General features: G+C 39.3%; 1 protein-coding gene across 6 annotated transcripts in view; it reads right to left on the bottom strand.

The window, feature by feature from the left end:
* GSAP (gamma-secretase activating protein) overlaps window positions 1-18,870 on the bottom strand; it is an 85,095-nt gene that overhangs the window by 29,786 nt on the left and 36,439 nt on the right. For 4 of the 6 annotated variants that reach the window (XR_004299082.1, XM_032402301.1, XM_032402300.1 and 1 more), the window contains 7 exons: window positions 15,577-15,654; window positions 13,793-13,870; window positions 9,810-9,902; window positions 9,470-9,687; window positions 6,895-6,964; window positions 6,283-6,365; window positions 3,084-3,137 (listed from right to left, as the gene is read on the bottom strand). Coding sequence is in view for 5 of the 6 variants with exons in the window: in XM_032402301.1 (XP_032258192.1) it covers window positions 3,084-3,137; window positions 6,283-6,365; window positions 6,895-6,964; window positions 9,470-9,687; window positions 9,810-9,902; window positions 13,793-13,870; window positions 15,577-15,654 (674 nt within the window). In the remaining variant the exon portion in view is untranslated. The remainder of the gene's footprint in view (window positions 1-3,083; window positions 3,138-6,282; window positions 6,366-6,894; window positions 6,965-9,469; window positions 9,688-9,809; window positions 9,903-13,792; window positions 13,871-15,576; window positions 15,655-18,870) is intronic. The other 2 variants (XM_032402304.1, XM_032402302.1) reach the window with 2 other exon arrangements.

Raw genomic sequence — 18,870 nt, 5'->3', positions numbered from 1 at the left:
CTACTTGTTTAATTGTTTAAAATTCTTTTGGAAACCATTTTATAAAGTAAGGAAGCCATTTGTCTTTCAGGTGATAAACTGCTAATTTAACTGGCTTATGCCACGTTAAATTACATATTCCTATATTAAACATTTGTAAAGTACTCCACAGGAGAATTCTTTGCAGAGAGAGCAGGAAGAAAGTGCTTATCTAGCTTCACTTTGCCCTTCCCTCTCCGGACTCCTTATCAGGGCAGTCATCTACCAAGGAGAATGGAGGCAAGTGTGGTGAGAGTAAATAGGGTCCCTTGAGCCTCGTGGAAAGTCTGGCAGCAAGCATGCATTCATTTCGAAAGGTAACTCGTGATTCAGGTCATAGGTACTCAGAGCCAACTCCCGTAGCTGAATAAGCATGGCGAGAACAGTCTTATAACTGGGGCTGGGGAGGGAGGAGCCGAGGGTGGGATGTGCCCCTGCAAGCAGGTCCATCGCAATATAATTAAGCTGGGACTTGGGGTAGAAGAAGTAGGTCAAAGGCAGTGACTTCTAGTGAGGGGTATTGTGCAAACAGCAATGGGGAAACAAATGAGAAAGATCAGAGCCAGGTATCCTGTGTCTCCTACGCTGAGTGACTGGGGTGGGGGCTGGGGAGCTGGTCAAACCAAATCTAGTACCATCTCCTCATCTCCTCCAGAGCCCAAGGCCCATCCCAGCAGCACACCTTTGCCTTCCCTGACAGATTGCGTCTGCATCTGCGTGGACAAGGTGGTGAAGAGATCTACAGTTGGAACGTGTGCTGTTTAACACTTCCTACCAGCATGTAGACACACGTGGAGAAGTGAGGGAGCTCCCGAGCATGTCTGGGAATGGTTAATGGGAAACATCTGTCTGCAGGGCCAAATGCTAAAGATAATTAGAGGAGAGGAGAAAAAAGTGAGGAGATGGCAGAGTGAATATCAGGGGAGAAAAAAATATGAATAATATAAAAACGCATCATTTTACACACACACAAATAGAAAAAAGAAAAGAAAAAGAGTGCAAAAATAAGCCACTTTGTTCCTGAGCAAAGTCAAATCATATTCTTAGAATAAGCTAATGGGTAAAAAATTAAGAGAACCTTCACATCACTCTTTTATACTTAATTTTTAAAATGAAAATACACAATGGCGACAAGGTTGTAGCAAAACTGTTAAACTCATAAATTCCTTGTAACTTAATCACAACTTTTTTTTTGAATACCAACTTAGCAATAAGAATCAAAAGCTTTCAAAACTGTCATAGCCTTTTGCCCAGCAATACTCCTAGACATTTAACCTTGGAGGAATAAATCAAAGGAAAAACTGTCTAGATAAAAATATTCACTGCAATATTATTTTTAATAGCAATTTTTTTTAAATGGGGGCTGGAGACAAACGAAATGTCTCAAAACAGAAAAATGATTCATTAGGACACAACAACCCAGCAGAATCCTCTAGAGCCATTAGAGGTCATAATTACGAAGTTCACATAGCATCATGAAAACTGTCTGATATAACTGGCAATCTTTATTATATATCTCTGGATGGCTGTTACTACTATGACAAAGGCCAGGAGGAAATGGGGGGTGGGTATTGACAGTTGATATGTTAAGAACTGTGAAATTATGGGTAACACCACTTTCTCTTTAAAATTCTCTTCACTGGGGCTCCTGGGTGGCTCAGTTGGTTAAGCGACTGCCTTCGGCTCAGGTCATGATCCTGGAGTCCCGGGGGATCGAGCCCCACATTGGGCTCCCCCTGCTCAGCCAGGAGTCTGCTTCTCCCTCTCCATCTGCCTGCTGCTCCCCCTGCTTGTGCTCTCTCTCTCTCTGGCAAATAAATAAATAAAATCTTTAAAGTAAATAAATTAAATAAAATTCTCTTCACTGGTTTCTTGTGTGTCCATTAAACACATTATGGGTTTGGTAGGACTAGTGATAAAAGCAGAAACAATACAATGAAAGGATGGAGGCTCTTAATAAGAATGTTTTCAGCTATTAATCAAACCTTTCTTTTCCCCTCCTCTTCCTCCCCTTGGAGGGCTTCACAGTGGTCTCAGGCTGTGGCCCAGAACCACCAGCTGTCGGTCTCCTTGAAGGACCCTTCTTAGGACTGAAAGCTGCCCCAGTAGGCCCTCTCCCACTCCCAGGGCATCACCGTGACCTCAGACCTCACGGCTTTCGGCTTTCCCCCGGCTGCCCCCCAGGCCTGGCCTGCCCTCCGTGGATCCAAAAGCGTCAGATGTAAATAAGAGAGCGGCAGCACAGCGAGCTGCCTGCTGACAAAAGTGGAGATTCCCACTATACACCAAGCTATAATTAACAGGAGGCGACACCAAAAACAACAAAGGAGCTTCAAGGAAACTGCTAAAATACTCTCCAGTTCTTAACTACATACACATTCTTTTCTACTCACCCACCCACCCCCATTCTCCCTATTGTGCTCAGAAACTCTTCTGAAACCACCAGATTACAGCAAGACACCAATAGCTACCGCTTAGCGGCAGGAAGGAGGTGTGCAGAAAGAAGCTTCACAGAGACCACATACGGAGCCAACAGAGGTCACTTTTGAGAAACAGAAAAGCTGTTCTTAGAACCAGAAGGAAATTAGATAATCCAAGCCCAGGTTACTTAATGGGGTTAAGACTGTGTGTGTGTATTTGTGCGTGCGTGCGCGTGTGCGTGTGGAGGGGGCACAAATGAAGTAAGAAGCAGCTACTAGGTCCTCTAAGGACAATCTATAAGAACTCTTCCAGTGTGGACTGGTTTGAGGCGCAGTGGAAAAGACGAGTTCTATGTGGTTTAGGTTGAGCCCCATAATTCTCCATCTTGAGAAAACGTCCCTCTCCAAAGAGTATTCCTGAGAATTGCCATAATATCATCCTCAGTGATGACTCAACCCCTTAGGAAGGATTTTCTAGAGAACTAACCCTACCCTACCCCTTACCTCCAATCTCCCCCTTTCTCTACAAGCCCTTTGGGAACCACCATCATACTTGGGGCAGCAGAGTTGGAACTCCAGCTGAGTGTGGAGGCCAGCAAGGAAGCCATGCACAGTGTGCTTTTGTTTCTCCCTGGAAGGACTTACCTTCATGAAAGGCAATGGGATCTCTTCCGTCACAAGGGTTATTCCAGGAATTTCCTAGGGTGGGGGAAAAACACACACACAACTGCTTAACGTATCAACCACCACAAGCTTGAGCCTTCAGGAAGTGTTTTCTGCACAGACAGAAGCTGAGGGCAGCTCCCAGTTTGCTAACCTCTACTTTAAATAAACCTTAAGGTTTATAAATAACAGTGAACATAACCCATCTCTTGCCTTGGGAAGGGAAATATTCTTTAAAGTCATGATTACAATAGAGGACAGTCTTGGGGCGGCCTGAGTGGCTCAGTTGCTAAGCGTCTGCCTTCGGCTCAGGTCATGATCTCAGAGTCCTGGGATCGAGCCCCGCATCGGGCTCCCTGCTCCGCGGGAAGCCTGCTTCTCCCTCTCCCACTCCCCCTGCTTGTGTTCCCTCTCTCTCTGTGTCTCTGTCAAATAAATAAATAAAATCTTAAAAAAAAAAAAAAGACGACAGTCTCTGAAGGAAAGGAGAAGACTATTAGGAATACAGAGCAAATAGTGTATTATTTACACATTTCATTTTAAGAACAAATAAGGCAAATTACATGTGCACTATCAAATGTAATAATAAGGGGGACACGTTCCTTCTTTGTTTATTGTTCCTTCCTCCCTCTTCTTCTCTTTTGCTTAAATGTATTATATTATAGTTGACCCCTGCCTCCCTAGAAGGAACCAAAATTAATGGGGTTCTTTTTTTACTTTAGTCAAAATTTTTCTTCACCTCGTCCTCTACCATAATTTCAGAAATAAAAGATCCCCATAAAGAGCTGATGTAGCAGTATCACCATGGCAAATATGAAAGATGTACAATCCATGTCAGGAAATCCGAATTATAACATTGTGAGCATTAAAACAAAAATTGCAATAAAAATATAAACTTCCAAAATGGCCCTTCATTCAGTTATTTTGGAAGTGTGTTTCTATATTAACCGTGTAGATTAGCCTCTCAGCTAGTGAATTCATCTTTTATTTTCTAAAAAAAAGGTAGATGATACACGAGAAAATAATTTAGAAAGTGTTCTGTAGAAATAAAATCTTGTATTTGGGGGTGCCTGGGTGGCTCAGTGGTTAAGCATCTGCCTTCGGCTCAGGTCATGGTCCCAGGGTCCTGGGATCAAGCCCCGCATCAGGCTCCCTGCTCAGCGGGAAGCCTGCTTCTCCCTCTCCCACTCCCCCTGCTTGTGTTCCCTCTCTCACTGTGTCTCTCTCTCTGTCAAATAAATAAATAAAATCTTTAAAAAAAAAAAAAATCTTGTATTTGTTTAGAACTTAAATGTACTAGATTTTTACTGATATACAACATTCCTGTGAAAGGGGCACCACAGCAATGTAGAAATAAGTTTCCAGAATATTCAAACAACCGAGTTGTCCACTGTGAGCACAAAAAGTCTGTGTTAAGAATATATTTTGTGTTTCACTTATCACTACTCGGTAAGAGAAGACACTTCAAAAAAGCATTAAAATCTCATTACAGCTTTAGGTCTTAAAATAGGAATAACAAGGCTAATTGTTTGCAAAGCATAATTCAGGATTATTTATATGAAAGAACACTATATGTTCTAGTATCTTAAAAAAAATCCAATTCAGTTATTTACAGAAATAATCTGTCTCCATACAGAAGTATGATATTAATATTTTTTATGATATTAATATTTTTTATTCTGGCAAGTGTTTATTAAGGTGTAGGAATAAGAGCATTTGTAGATTAGGAAAAGAAAAGGCAAATGATTTACATCATTGCTAAAGAGAAGCAGGGACTCAGAATTTCAGGATTAGAAGAGACCTTTAAGGTAACCTACTCCAACACCCTGAAGTTTAGAGCAACGTGGTAAACCCTAAAATAAGCTCAGTAGATGGTGGTTAGAACTGTGGGTTTTTTATATTAACTCTCATAGGACTTCCTGACATCATCAATCGCTCCTCCGCCCCACAGTCATGAGAAATGCAAAAGTGAGGAATTGCCTCTCCAGATGAGCCTCTCACATGCCATCCAGTTAACACGTGCTCCATCTTTAAACACAACTCTGGAAACTAGAGGGGTTCCCAGGCCCCTCCTCCCAGACACTGAACTGGAGGATGACAGGGCTGGGTGGTGAGGGAAGGAAACAGAGAGGTGCATTTCCTGACTCCCCGTGGTTTAACCTGCAAACTTCCTGCCACATCACCATAGACGCTGCATGTATATTCACAAGAGTTCTCAAAGCAAACAGTGCTTGGAGACGAAATGAGCTCATCTTTCCCTTGTTATTCTATAGTGAGGCAAGAACGTTTAAAAACCCTTAACGGTAAAAGACAGAAGGGTCTTTAGGAAAACACTACCGCTGTGCATACCGAACATTTAGAAATTAATCAGACATACCTGCCTCTATTTAAATAGTCTAAATACAAAATGGGCAAGTGTCACAATTTATCCCAGTACTTATTTTCCGATGTCTGTGTTACCTAAATTCAATTTGTTTTTCTAAATGCCTTCTTGATATAAACCTCTGCCTCAAGACTAAGCATGTAGTTCTAACATCTAAGTATGAAAGAAGAAACCTTTTTCGGGGCAGCCTGAAACCTTTTTCGGGGTTTTCACTTTCTGATCCAACAAATCTCAGTTTACTGCACCATGTTCTAGAGAAAATAAACAAAATTTTAGCTCAGCACCTCCCAATTGAAAAATTGAGGAAGAAAAGGTTGAATGGAGTGAATTTGCTTAAGATTACTAACTTTTACTGATCTTGAGGCTCTACGGTTATCACAGACTTTCCTTATGAGGCTGGGAAAAGGGGTCAATCTACTTAGGAAATAGAACAGCTTACAACAACAGCAGTGGTCCGGCCATTCCTTAGGTTTATAAAAATATTTTAATCCTCTCTAGTTGCTAAAAAAAAAAAACAAAAAAACACCATTTGAAGATGACAGAGGTTTCATTCTGCTTAGTAGTAAGAAGAGTGACTTGTATCCTGTACCTTCTCCTTCGATTCTCCTATTTTATATCACTACCTGGCTAACTGCAAGGATTCACGATTATTTTTCTGCCAGGCATCTCCAACTCAGATCCTTATCAGTCAAAATAAACAAATGAAATCACAGCCACGGGTACTGTGACAGGGATGTCCTACAACGGACCCACAACTGTGAATCAGTTTTAATTACATAATACAAAGTGTTAACTTACTGTATTCCAAGCGAGCACTGAGGAATATGGCAAAAGTTTATCCATGTTACTTGTCTCTGGGTATATGCTCCAATATGAAGAAGCTGAGTAGATTTTTGAAAGGAAAAAAAAAAAAGAAAGACATGGTTTAATAAGAATAAGGCAGTAGACACTGTAATTCACCCAAACAAGCAAACCCCCAAAAAGTTTTTATTGCCTTATCCTTATCTTCAAAAGGCTAACCATTATGGTTCTACCTTTATGAAACGTTCAAGTTCTGCTCTTTACAGTGAGAATCATTTAAAAAAAAAATTATTTGGCACTTCTATCTAACCCAAAATGACATTATTCCACTTCACACAGAAACTGAAGAAAGTTTTTTATATCTTACTGGGGAAAAAAAAAAATCACTAATAAGGTTAGAGAATGTATCTCATCAGTCTCCAAACCGTCGCAGCTTCTCACAAGACCACAAGAGAACGAAATTTAATTAGCTGTGACTGAAATAGAGTAAAAAAAAAAGAAATGCTTCTAACCAACATTTTGACAGGTTGAGGCGTTATCAATTTGCTGCTTTCCCTCCAGCAAAAGGGTCAAGGATTCAACTTACTATGCACCATCAGCAACACCTACCAATTATAAATTCCTGAATGAGGTCAAATGAATGGCAGGCAGAGATGTTCTCAGAAATCCACTGAATAATCTTTAAAAAGTAAGAAGACAAATCTGTTGGTATTTACATCTGCACCCTGCCCTCACCACCAAAGAAGTACAAAATGTATGTGAATCTTTTAAAATTCTGTATCTATTTTGGAACTGCCGAAGAATATACTCACTTCCCTTCAAGGCACATAATGCAAGACTGTGGCTTAAGCAGTCTTATAAATCAGGTCCATTTTACATATCTTTTTTTAATAAATGCCCTTGTCTGAAATCCAAATAAGACTTCTTCAACCCCATGTTTGTTTTTGCTAGAGTAGGTCATGTTATAGCAAAGTACCAGTGTGAAGAGCTGGTGGATACAGGAGAAAACCAAACCAAATCACACCCCAAAGCTCGAAGGCAGCAGACCTGGGTTTGAGTTCAGCTCAGACATCAGTGTGAACATTGGCACACCGCTTAATCTTCGTGAGCATCACTGTATGGTCCTCCCAAGGGTATGTTGTAACAACAACAACTCAGTCTCCACAACCATCCTCACCTGCTGGAGGACTGAAACTTCTTGTTCCCAGCCTTAGACACTATGAGGCTTACCTAGCCACAGAGCACTCTCACATTTCTGCTCCTACCAATAAATAAGTGGGTTTTTTTTTTTTAAGATTTTATTTATTTGTCAGAGAGAGAGAAAGCGCACAAGCAGGGGGAGCGGCAGACAGAGGGAGAATGCCGGGCTCCGTCCCAGGACCCTGGGATCATGACCTGAGCCAAAGGCAGGTGCTTAACCAACTGAGCCACCCAGGTGTCCCAATAAGTGGTTGTTTTTATTTCTAAGCCTATTCATACTGGTTGTATTTATCTTCACAATTAGGTAATTTAATAAAATATTACCACAGACGAGTGAAATATGGAAGCAAAAAGAGTGTTGTTTGGTCAATAAAAGTTGAATGCTTCGGAAAGACTCAAAGTCATGTCCAAAACACTCACTAAAAAAAACTACGTGTGAGACAACTGTAAAAGATTAGAAAAAATTGCCCAATACATACGGATGGTTTTGAAAGGATCTTTAAAATATGGCTCTCCTTAGGTTAAAAAAAAGAAGAAAGTAAGATTAAGAAAAAAAAGGGAGAAGAAGAAAGTAATAGGAAGTCAGAGATAGCACATTACTAGTGGTTTTATGTAAGAAAAATGATTTTGACAGTATGGAGTTTCCTCAAAAAGTTGAAAATAGAGCTACCCTACGACCCAGCAATTGCACTACTGGGTATTTACCCCAAAGATACAAATGTAGTGATCCGAAGGGGCACCTGCATCCCAATGTTTATAGCAGCAATGTCCACAATAGCCAAACTATGGAAAGAGCCAAGATGTCCATCAACAGATGAATGGATAAAGAAGATGTGGGGTGTGTGTGTGTGTGTGTGTGTGTGTGTATTATATATACACACACACACACACATACACACACAATGGAATATTAGGCAGCCAAAAAAATGAGATCTTGCCATTTGCAATAACGTGGATGGAACTAGAGGGTATCATGCTAAGCCAAATAAGCCAATCAGAGAAAGATAATTATCATATGATCTCACTGCTATGAGGAATTTGAGAAACAAGACAGAGGATCACAGGGGAAGGGAGGGAAAAATGAAACAAGATGAAACCGGAGAGGGAGATAAACCATAAGAGACTCTTAATCTCAGGAAACAAACTGAGGGTTGCTGGAGAGAAGGGGGGTGGGAGAGATGGAGTGGCTGGGTGATGGACATTGGGGAGGGTATGTGTTGTGGTGAGCGCTGTGTATTGTGTAAGACTGATGAATCATAGACCTGTACCCCTGAAACAAATAATACATTATATGTTAATAAAAAATAAAAAAAGAAAGAAAAATGATTTTGAACTCCAACCAGCTAATATACAAAGAAAGAGTCTTAATCTACATCAAAAGATAGGTGAATAAATGTACCTTTTTTTTTTTTTTTTTTGGTTTTAGGCTAAAATAAAATGTTTAAGATATCTTTTCTTCAATTACCCAACCACCCATTGGTCCCAATCAAGTCTAATAGGGGGGTTTCTCCAACTTCACAGGACAGCTGTAAAATTAAATGACAAAACATGTGAAAGTGCTTCATAAATTAAATCATGCAATATAAATATAAATATAAACTATCTTCATTAAAATGTAATAAATATATGCCACCAGATTTTAGTTCTTTTGATGCTACACACCAAATACAGACCAGGAGCAAAAGTAGGTATTTGAGAAACTACTATTTACTGAGCACTTTCTTGGAATGTTACTGATACAGCTAATGTGTATGCACAGTATGGAAAAGAGAGTAGTCAAAAGAATAGACATGCTCACAGTCTGAGGTCTGGTTGGGGTCCATAAAAAAGAAGCACAAGAAGAGAGTATGTTCAAATCAGGATGGAGACCATACACTTCGATTAATTATTACCAAACAAAAATGGCATCTGTTCCTTTCAACCACAAATGTATACAGCTGGTGTTGTCTATTTGCCAGTTTTTAAACCGAAGCTACATCACCACCTTGGCTTCCAGGAACGGGGGGTCTCGGCCCCAGGAGAGCACACAGTGCAACGCGCCCATCTTCTCATAGTCGAGCTGCGTGTTCCATAGGAACTGTAGTAAGTACGACTGGTTGAGGACCGCCCTGGAGAGCTTTCCAGAACACCAATCCAGTACCAGGGACCCTGAGAGTGACTGTAAAGGACTATGAGGTAGCATATCGACCACTTCATTGTTTCCTGGCCAAAAAAAAAAGGAGATCAGCAAATAAAAGAAACCCCACTCACCCTCACCCAAATACAAACAGTGCCAAGACAAATCCAAATGGGCCACGTTCAGGAGGGAAAGACCACAGCAATACCTGTCAGAAACAAACTGTGGCAGATCAGGTCCGGATGTTGGATGTTAAGTAGATGAAAGAAATGACCAGGTAAGTAAACAGCCACATAATAATCTGTAGACGGGGAAGATATAATTTATCTGCATGTGGCAAGAGCTGCACAGACAAAGAGAAAGCCCAGAACTTCACAGTATCCGTATTTGTCTTTGAACCTCTTAAAACACAAAAGTTTTGATCAACGTGATACTAAACTGTCTGATGTCAGTACATTTCATCTTATTTATTTCTATCTGTTGCTAGTTTTCTTCATACATGTAGCCATGGTTATCTTAATTGATATCTGTAATTTTGAGTCTAAGTGAATTGTGGCTTTATATGAACTTAAATGACCTCTGAAAGCAAATTAGAAAAAAAAAATACCAAGCAATGTGAATTATTCCTTTATCTGATAGTCTGGGAATAGCTTATAATGGGAATTTCCCTCCTCATTTCTGCCAGTTGCGGGGAGCTCTAAAATTTTGTTTCCTATGTTTGCCCACTTGTCGTCATCATCACTATCGTCATCGTCATTTTGTTTAGAGAACCCTTAAATTGATATTCATCAAAACAATCTCTTGTTTTATGTAATCTCACACTTGATGAAGTACTAATATATTTCCTTGCATAGTGAGCTGCCAAGAATTCACACCTTCACAGTACCTGCATTTGACAATTTTGTACCAAAAACACTTGTACACAGATTGAGACAAGGTGTAAAAATTTCTGGAGAATGGGAAGGTGGAAGTAGCCCTTGCCAATAATTTTTCACACAATAGCAGTGAATTTCATACAGATGACACATTTAGATTATAAGTGAGCCAGCTGGACTCTTTTTTCCTAAGAAGCAAAGAAATACATGCTAATCATTTGCATAGAAGGCATTCAGTGGAATGGAAAGGAAAGGAAAGAGGATGTAAAACTCAAAGCAGTTGACTTAAGTAAGTGTCCTCTTGGTCACCGGGGATTAAGTGATGTTAAAGCGAGTCGCACAGGGTGCCTGGGTGGCTCAGTCAGTTAATTGTATGCCTTCGGCTCAGGTCATGATCTCAGGGTCCTGGGATCGAGCCCTGTGTTGGGCTCCCTGCTCAGCGGGAAGCCTGCTTCTCTCCCACCCACCCTGCTTGTGTTCCTTCCTTCTCTATGTCTCTCTGTCTCTGTTGAATAAATAAATAACATCTTAAAAAAAAAAAAAAGCAAGTAGCACAAATGGCTGCAATAATATTCTTATTACGGCAACACTTAAGTAAAAAAACACAAATAATGATATAATAGGGTATGGTGGAAAGGGTTTAGGCATCAAATGACCTAAATTAATTCTTAGCCCTAGCATTTAACCAGTTAACTAGGGTGGTAACTACATCCCTGGGAGAGGAGGCATTTGGAAATATATGAGGGTGTTTTGAGTTGTTGCAATCATTGGAGTGGAAGGGGGAGTCCTCCTGCCATTTGGTGAAGGTCATTAAAACCCTCAGTGTGCAGGACACTCTCACTCAAAAAGTATTGTCTCATCAAAAACGTCAACAGTGCCTATGGTAGGCCAAATGATGACCCTCAAAGATGTTCATGTGCTAATCCCAGAGCCTGTGAATATGTTACCTGAAGTGATAAAAGGCACTTTGCAGATGGGATCAAGGATCCTGGGATGTGGAAAGTATCCTGGAGTATTCAAGTGGACCCAGTGTAACCATAAATATGTTTACAGAAGGGAGGAAGAGGGAGAGTGGACTACAGAGGAGAAGATCATGCAAGGATGAAAGAGATGGGAGTGATGTGGTCATAAACCAAGAAATGCTAGCATCGAGATGCTGGAGGAGGCCAAGGATGAATTCCTTCCTAGAATATCCAGAAGGAACAATTTCTACCCACACTTTGACTTTAGCCCCTCAAAATTCATTTCAGAATTCTGACCTCCAGAACCAAAAGACAAAGTTTATGTTGTTTTAAGCCCTAAATCTGTGATAATTTGTTATAGCAGCAATAAGAAACTAACACAGTGCCTCTGATAAGAAACACCAAAAGGAGCCTGGGCACACACCTTCCTGAGCCTCAGGTTCATTATCTGTATAATGAGGACAACATCACCAAGCAGGATTGTTGTCAGGATCCAGATAACCGAAACAACATGCTTAGCATACAGTATTCATTTTTAAAATAGTAGGTTTTTATTAACAAACGTATCTTTCTTATATAGAGGTGTTTGGGTTTATGGAAAACTTCTCCAAAACTCTCTTCTTTAATATTTTAATCAATATAAGTCCCTTTTAACAGGGTGACAATTTAGGACAATTGCATGCAATTAATAGGAAAAAAAGACATCACTCAAAAAGCAATACTGTTGTCATAAAAATTACCTAGTTTTAATCTTGGGTATAATTTTGTGCCAAGAAGATAAAATGCGTATAGGAAGGAAACATAACTTATGCAAGAGCCTATTTTACAAAGCTCTAGGATTTCTGCCGACTCCACAGTCTGAAGACCATAGATTAAATCATGCCTGCCCTTTTCTAGAGTCATTCTCAGGGGGAAAAAAGGAAGGCTATCTTTGACCTCACAAAATGCTAAGTTTTATTTTAGTGGAAAGTTTCCCACATCACTCTTGAGATGGGATGTTGATGTAGCATTCTCTGATAAGAATCAAGTCTCAGACCCAGGAAACCTTATATTTATCTCTCTTACCACAGGAAGCCGTAGAATCAGGCCTCTCTAAGGCAATTTCCCACAGGTTCAAAGCTCATGTTAACATTTACCACATACTGGCCCACTCAGCATTCGCTATCTCACCTCATCTATAGTATTGTTCAAAAGAAAAACCTTTTTTATGAACTTTATCATTTTCATTCTCATTTCGCCCAGATCCCTCATATCACCCCTTCCTAAACCTTTATCGTGATAGTAGACAGACTGGGGAACAGGAATAGGAAAACATATTAAAGAATCATGTGCTCTAAACCTGAAGTTTTTCTTTTTTGAATATTGTGCCATGTCCCATAAGTAGGCAAGTAATAGTTCTGTTACTTAGTCTTGTGCTAACCTGTTTGTGCCCCTCATCCCAACTGATATGGAAAAGCAGCTTTTGGTAGGTTGGTACAATAAACCCTTTCTTGATTTTCTTCATTATAGACTCCACTAATATGTTCAAACCTAACACTCAAGTTCCCTTACTATATTTACTCAGTGAAAATCAACACATTCAAGCTGATCCCTAAATCATTTATACGACTTGGAAGCTCTTAGCAATTAGCAACAGGGAATGGGCAATTTCTCAAAGAACTTTGTCCTCTCTAGAATCAAGGGACAACATGATGTATTATTTCTCATAGGCTTTTAGGGACCATCCCATTCACTGGCATCATTTTTTTTTTTTAAGATTTATTTATTTATTTATTTGAAAGAGAGAGAGAGAGAGAACAAGTGGGGGCATGGTGGGGGAGGGAAGAAGGACACGGGGCTCGATCCCAGGACCCTAAGATCATGACCTGAGCTGAAGGCAGATGCCTAACCGACTGAGCCACCCATATAAAAATGTCATCATTTTTATACTAACAAATGGCTTTTTAGGATTACTACTAAAAACATAGGAAAGCTCACAGCCTAGCTTCTCTAAAAAGGGAGGTGCATCCCCTCCCCAAAAGGCTGATCTGAATGGGGTACACCAATATGTTCATTAGGATTGGTCTGTAGGCCTAGAAAAAGATATAGGTCAGGAAAAAATATATTATGAAAATATTAACTAACTTATTACAGTTGACCCTTGAACAACAGAGAAGTTAGGGGTGCTAAGGTTTCCAGAGAAAACCTTCCCCTCTCAGGCTTCAAAAAGGTCAGTGGTTGTCATCACAATCCAAGTCCTACAGAGGCAGGAGAAAATGGGGTGCACAGATAAGAAAATGAGATATAAAAGGCTGAGTATCACAAGTACTCGAAAGGAGGGTCAGAGCAGAGAGATGCATCTCTCTCTCACTCACCAAGGTTGAGAAAAGTAAGGCCCTTAGTCACATGTGAGTCAACACTCCCAAGAGCAGCAGTGAAGGTCTTGCTATGCCCTGTGGAGAGAGAACAGGAAGCCCAGGAAAGAATGGTAAGAAACAAAGAGCCGTAATTCCACCCAAGGCTATTACTCTATGTAATACTCTTAACCTTTAGGAGCTGTGAGACTGACCTAGCAAGGGTCTCTGACTTCCAGATTTCATGGTTCTCTATCATTCTCTAAAAGCCCGCACAGAAGGTAGATTACAGTGCAATCAGGATCCAATCGTTGTTCTGGGCTTGTTGTATAATATTAGACCTGATAAGATGGGTTGTGCAGGGACAGAAGGATCTGAAGGAATCTATAAGATCCAAGAGATGGAGGAGACCAGGTGGCTCACTGGCCCTCATGGTTTACCTCATGTTCTTGTCGTCATTAAGAGCTTCTGGGACTTCTCTCAGTCATTTAGAAGGGCAGTAGACTATCAGCTAAATCAATGTACTGGGTTTCACTCTCCACTTTTCTAACTCTTCATCAGAATTAGTAACCCTTAATAAAACTTTCATTAAAGTTTTATTTATGGTTTTAACCATTATATTAATCATTAGAAAAATGTATGAAAACTTTCCATAAAAGAAAAATCCAACTTATGCTATTAAAGCATGTCTACTTCTGAAGTGGCTTTTAGTTTCTTCATTACTGAGCTGTTAAACCTTTTTTATGTAGATTTCTAACTACTGAAGATGCTGATAGGCACTCCTGCAGAATGAACTCTGCTGTGGTCTGGCATGGTTTGTTTTTTTTTTTTTAATCAAAAAAATTAATTCTACCCACGGTATGTACTACATAAATACTAATTTTAAGGAACTAAACAAGCAAAATAAATGCGCCTTAGCACGGTTCAGACTAAAACTATTAAAGGGCACACTGGCCAACTACAGAACTAGAATAGCTTGGGCACTTGTCCCTGTAGGCTGACTGCCGACAAATCAGTTTCCTGGGCTGCAGATGTGGGAATCGAAATAAAGGTATTTTAGGTCTAGGACCTGTTGAGATCTGAGCTGATGGATGCTTTTAACTAAAACTCTATGTAACCTTGTAAGTTAAATATATTGATGTTTTCCAACTAGTAATAATAAAAAAGCAAACAAACACACTTTGGACAAATATGTCTATAAGGATTGGTCTACCTACAGGCCTAGAAAAAAATATAGGTCAGGAAAATAATATAAAAATATTAGCTAACTCAATACAGTTGACCCTTGAACGACAGGGAGGTTAGGGGTGCAAACCCCTGAGCAGTCAAAAATCCACATGTAAGTTTTTGGGGAGTCAAAAGTTAACTACGAAGAGCCTACTGCTGACCAGAAGCCTTTCTGATAACATAAACAGTCAATTAACACATAGTTTATATGTTGTATGTATTGTGTACTGTATTCTCACAGTAAAGAAACATGTTATTAAAAGAAAGAAAAAGAGAGAAAAATGTAATTAAGAAAAATTATAAGGAAGAGAAAATACATTCACAGTACTATACTGTATTTTTTTAAAAACCCTGCATGTAAGTGGATCTGTGCTATTTAATTCCATGTGGTTCAAGGGTTAACTGTATTCATCATTAGTGAATTTTTTTAGGAAACATGTATTACATAGGCATACAGGTATAGAATGTACTGATAAAATTTATTACAAGGTAGTAGGACTTTAAAATTTATGTAACTTGCTACTATTTGGAAAAAGTGATTAGGTAAAAATAAAAAATTAAGAATAAATGACATGTACCTTTATGAAAGTAAAACACTGAATACGTGATTTTTTCCCAAGAGTCAAACTTCGGACTGTAACATACACACAAAGTTCCTAGAAGTAAGAAGGTATTATTTAGTAGAGCTGAAAAGAATCATAGACAAATAAAGTTTCCTAAGCCACTTAACCTTACTTCTCTTGCTTTAGATGTTCTGCCTCAACTTACCTCATAGATTATTCCCAAATTCTAAAAATGGTTTATTAACAAGCTGCTAAGAAATTTCAATTCAACAATTACTCAGCGCACACATAAGTAACGCACTGTGGTAAGCTACTGAAGAATAGGAAAAGGATAGAAATACACTCTTGCATACGAAATCATGGGAGTCTAGAGGAGTTTACAAAAGAGATTCTCCTAATATACACATATTGCCCTGCTCTCTTATTTAGCTTGCCTTCTGGCCATTACCAATAGTTATAGACCCCGGTTTACCAAAATGCATCTCCTCTTTACAGACAGTTTCCAGTCTCCTTTTTTATCTGGAATTGGAAGGCAAACTGGGGCAATAAGAGCAAGTATGTGTTGGCCCACACCCACCCATATTTGGGTCACTGAGAACCTTGGCCCAAGTGCAAAGGAGAGAACTCCTGGCACAAAGTGGTTTTTCCAGATGAGCCCTGACCACCTTCACTTACCCCATCACTCCAGAACACTCTCAGCCTTCACCTCCTCTAGAATATGAGGAACAGTCCAATGTGGAATATGTCCATCATCTCTAGCAGCTGTTGCTAGATATGTAGACTAGATAAGCTCATCAAAGACCTACCATGGAGGGCATTATGCCAAAACTGATACTTCTAGTGCTAACATTTATGTGACTACCCGAAACAGGAGATTTCCAGGGTGGAAAGGAACTTGACCAGGGTCTAGAAAGCTGGGTTCTAGTCCCAGAGCTAAAATTAACTAGCTGTGTGAATTCAATCATTACTCTACTTCAGTGAATAGCAATATCTCCTCTGTTATACTACACTAGGTCCTTTATCAAAGAATCATGGTAGTAAAAAAAAAAAAAAAAGCCAATTTTTCTCTAAGAAGGCTATTTAAGGACATTAATGAGCATTCTGTTATAATGTTTATCATTTGTGACCATTTTTACTAACATTTAAAACCGCACCATATTGTTAGAAGTACATTTTATTGCAGTATCTTAGATGGAAAATAACAAAAAAAAAAGAAAAATTTTATCAGGTAAAAATAGTAACAATTCTGTTAGATATAAAATTACTGTTATGGTTATTGAGTACACAATAATAACTTCTCTTTAAAATTACAGCAGACTCACTAAGAATCAAAGTAACACTATACTAAAGCATAAACAAAAATAGTAATTATGACAGTTAAAAAAGTTCCATGTACCACTTGGACTACTTTCATAAAGTAAACATACTACCAGCAAAAAACTACTGGTTCATCCTGTTCTTTTATGTTCTACGATCACAAGGAGAAAGAGTTATTTAGCAAACATAGTTAAAACTTCAGCCGCTCTGGTAATAACAAAATAAAAATTTTTTAAAGGCACTGCATTTTTCCTTTCCAATTAGCAAAGTTTTTAAAATGATAATCAATTCTGTTAAGGGAGCAGTAGGAAGAGCATTCTCAAATAATAGAGGAGGAAACTGGTACAACCTCTCTGAAATATAGTTTTGTGGAGGATTAAATATATTCATACCTGTCGACCCAAATTCTTCTTGTAGGCATCTATCCTGAGACATGAATATGAAATGTCAACAACATAAAGAAGATTATATCCCCCATTCTAGCAAATTCCTCCACATATCATCCTTTAGAGAATGGAGGTCATCATTTTTGTTTTGAAGAAAGTTAAAGTGAGGTGTAGAATAAATGTCCCTAATTACATACACCAGGAGCCATCTTTAGATCTCATAAGCAAATATTTCCAAATTCGGTTGTGGCTTAATTCCCTTTCCCAAGCCCAAAGTGGGGGCGGGGGGAGATAAAGACATAGCAAGGTGACATGGGATGTGCATAGACTCTATAAAGCTTGTCCCATCCATAGAATTTTCTTTGATAATGGAAATGTTTTATACATGCGCTGTCCAAATTGGTAGCCACTAGCTACATGTGACTATTGAGCACTTAGAATGTAGCTACTGTGACTGAGGAACTCTTTTTTATTTAACTTTAATTAACTTAAATGGCCACATGTAGCTAGTGGCTACCATAATGGACAACCCAATGGGGCACTGCTTCTCATACTTTGAGAGTATTTTAAACTCACCTGGGACTCACAGATTCTCAGGCTTCCCATTAGATCAACTTAACCAGAATCTCTGAAGGTAAGATCCAGGCCAGGCATCAGTTTTTGTTTTTGTTTTTGTTTTTTTTAAGGGAGAGAAGGCTCTGTGGGAGGAGCAGAAGGAGAAGGAGAGAAAATCCCAAGCAGGCTCCATGCTCCAAGCCCCTGACGTGGGGCTCTACCTCACGACCCTGAGATCATGACCTGAGCTGAAACAAGAGTTAGATGCTCAACTGCCCAAGCCACCCAGGCGCCCAGGCATCAGTATTTTTTAAATGTGCCTGGGGCAGGGCGCCTGGCTGGTTCAGTTGGTAGAACGTGCGACTCTTGATCTCAGGGTCATGGGTGTGAGCCCCATGCTGGGTGTAGAGATTACTTAAATAAGAAAATAAACTGAAAAAATAAATAAATATAATGTGACTGGGGCAAACTAATAAAATTCTCTAAACCTCAGTTTCCTCATCTGTAAATAAAGAAAATATAGAACCTACTTCATATAGTTCTTACATAGGAATTAAATGAGATACTATGTATAAAGCTCTGCTGAAGAAGTTGTATCTGGCTATAAAGGTTAGCTGTGATTATTATTATTCCAGAATGATTTTGCTGCTATTTACAAGTTGGGGGAAGTTGCAGTTTGAAAAAACAAAGCATGCTCTTAATGGTGTATCCAGAAAGAGATGTTTAATAAATATTCATCAATGATGAAGATAAAATCTCAAAGTTGGCTAGCCTTTGGGAAACTATTTGGACAATGAAAGCTATTATGGACGAAGTTTTCCAAGGGAAATTATCTCATTGTAAAAGGCTCTATAAAATGCTAAAACACAGGACTAATTCTGGGAACTTGTGGAGGGCAACTCTTGCAATTATATGAACAGGAAAGATAATGTACACTTTTCACCCCTCACCACCTCCCAGTAGATGGTGCACAAGAAAGAATGACAGCCACTGACTTAAGCACAGCTGCACAGTTGACTATTAGATGGGACAGGAATAAGAATATTTCCTT

Source organism: Phoca vitulina, unplaced genomic scaffold (assembly GCF_004348235.1).
Source record: "Phoca vitulina isolate PV1807 unplaced genomic scaffold, GSC_HSeal_1.0 scaffold4, whole genome shotgun sequence".
NCBI classification, from domain to species: Eukaryota; Metazoa; Chordata; class Mammalia; order Carnivora; family Phocidae; genus Phoca; species Phoca vitulina.
Note: the sequence above shows the minus strand (reverse complement) of the source record. Positions and strands in the feature narration are given on the sequence as shown.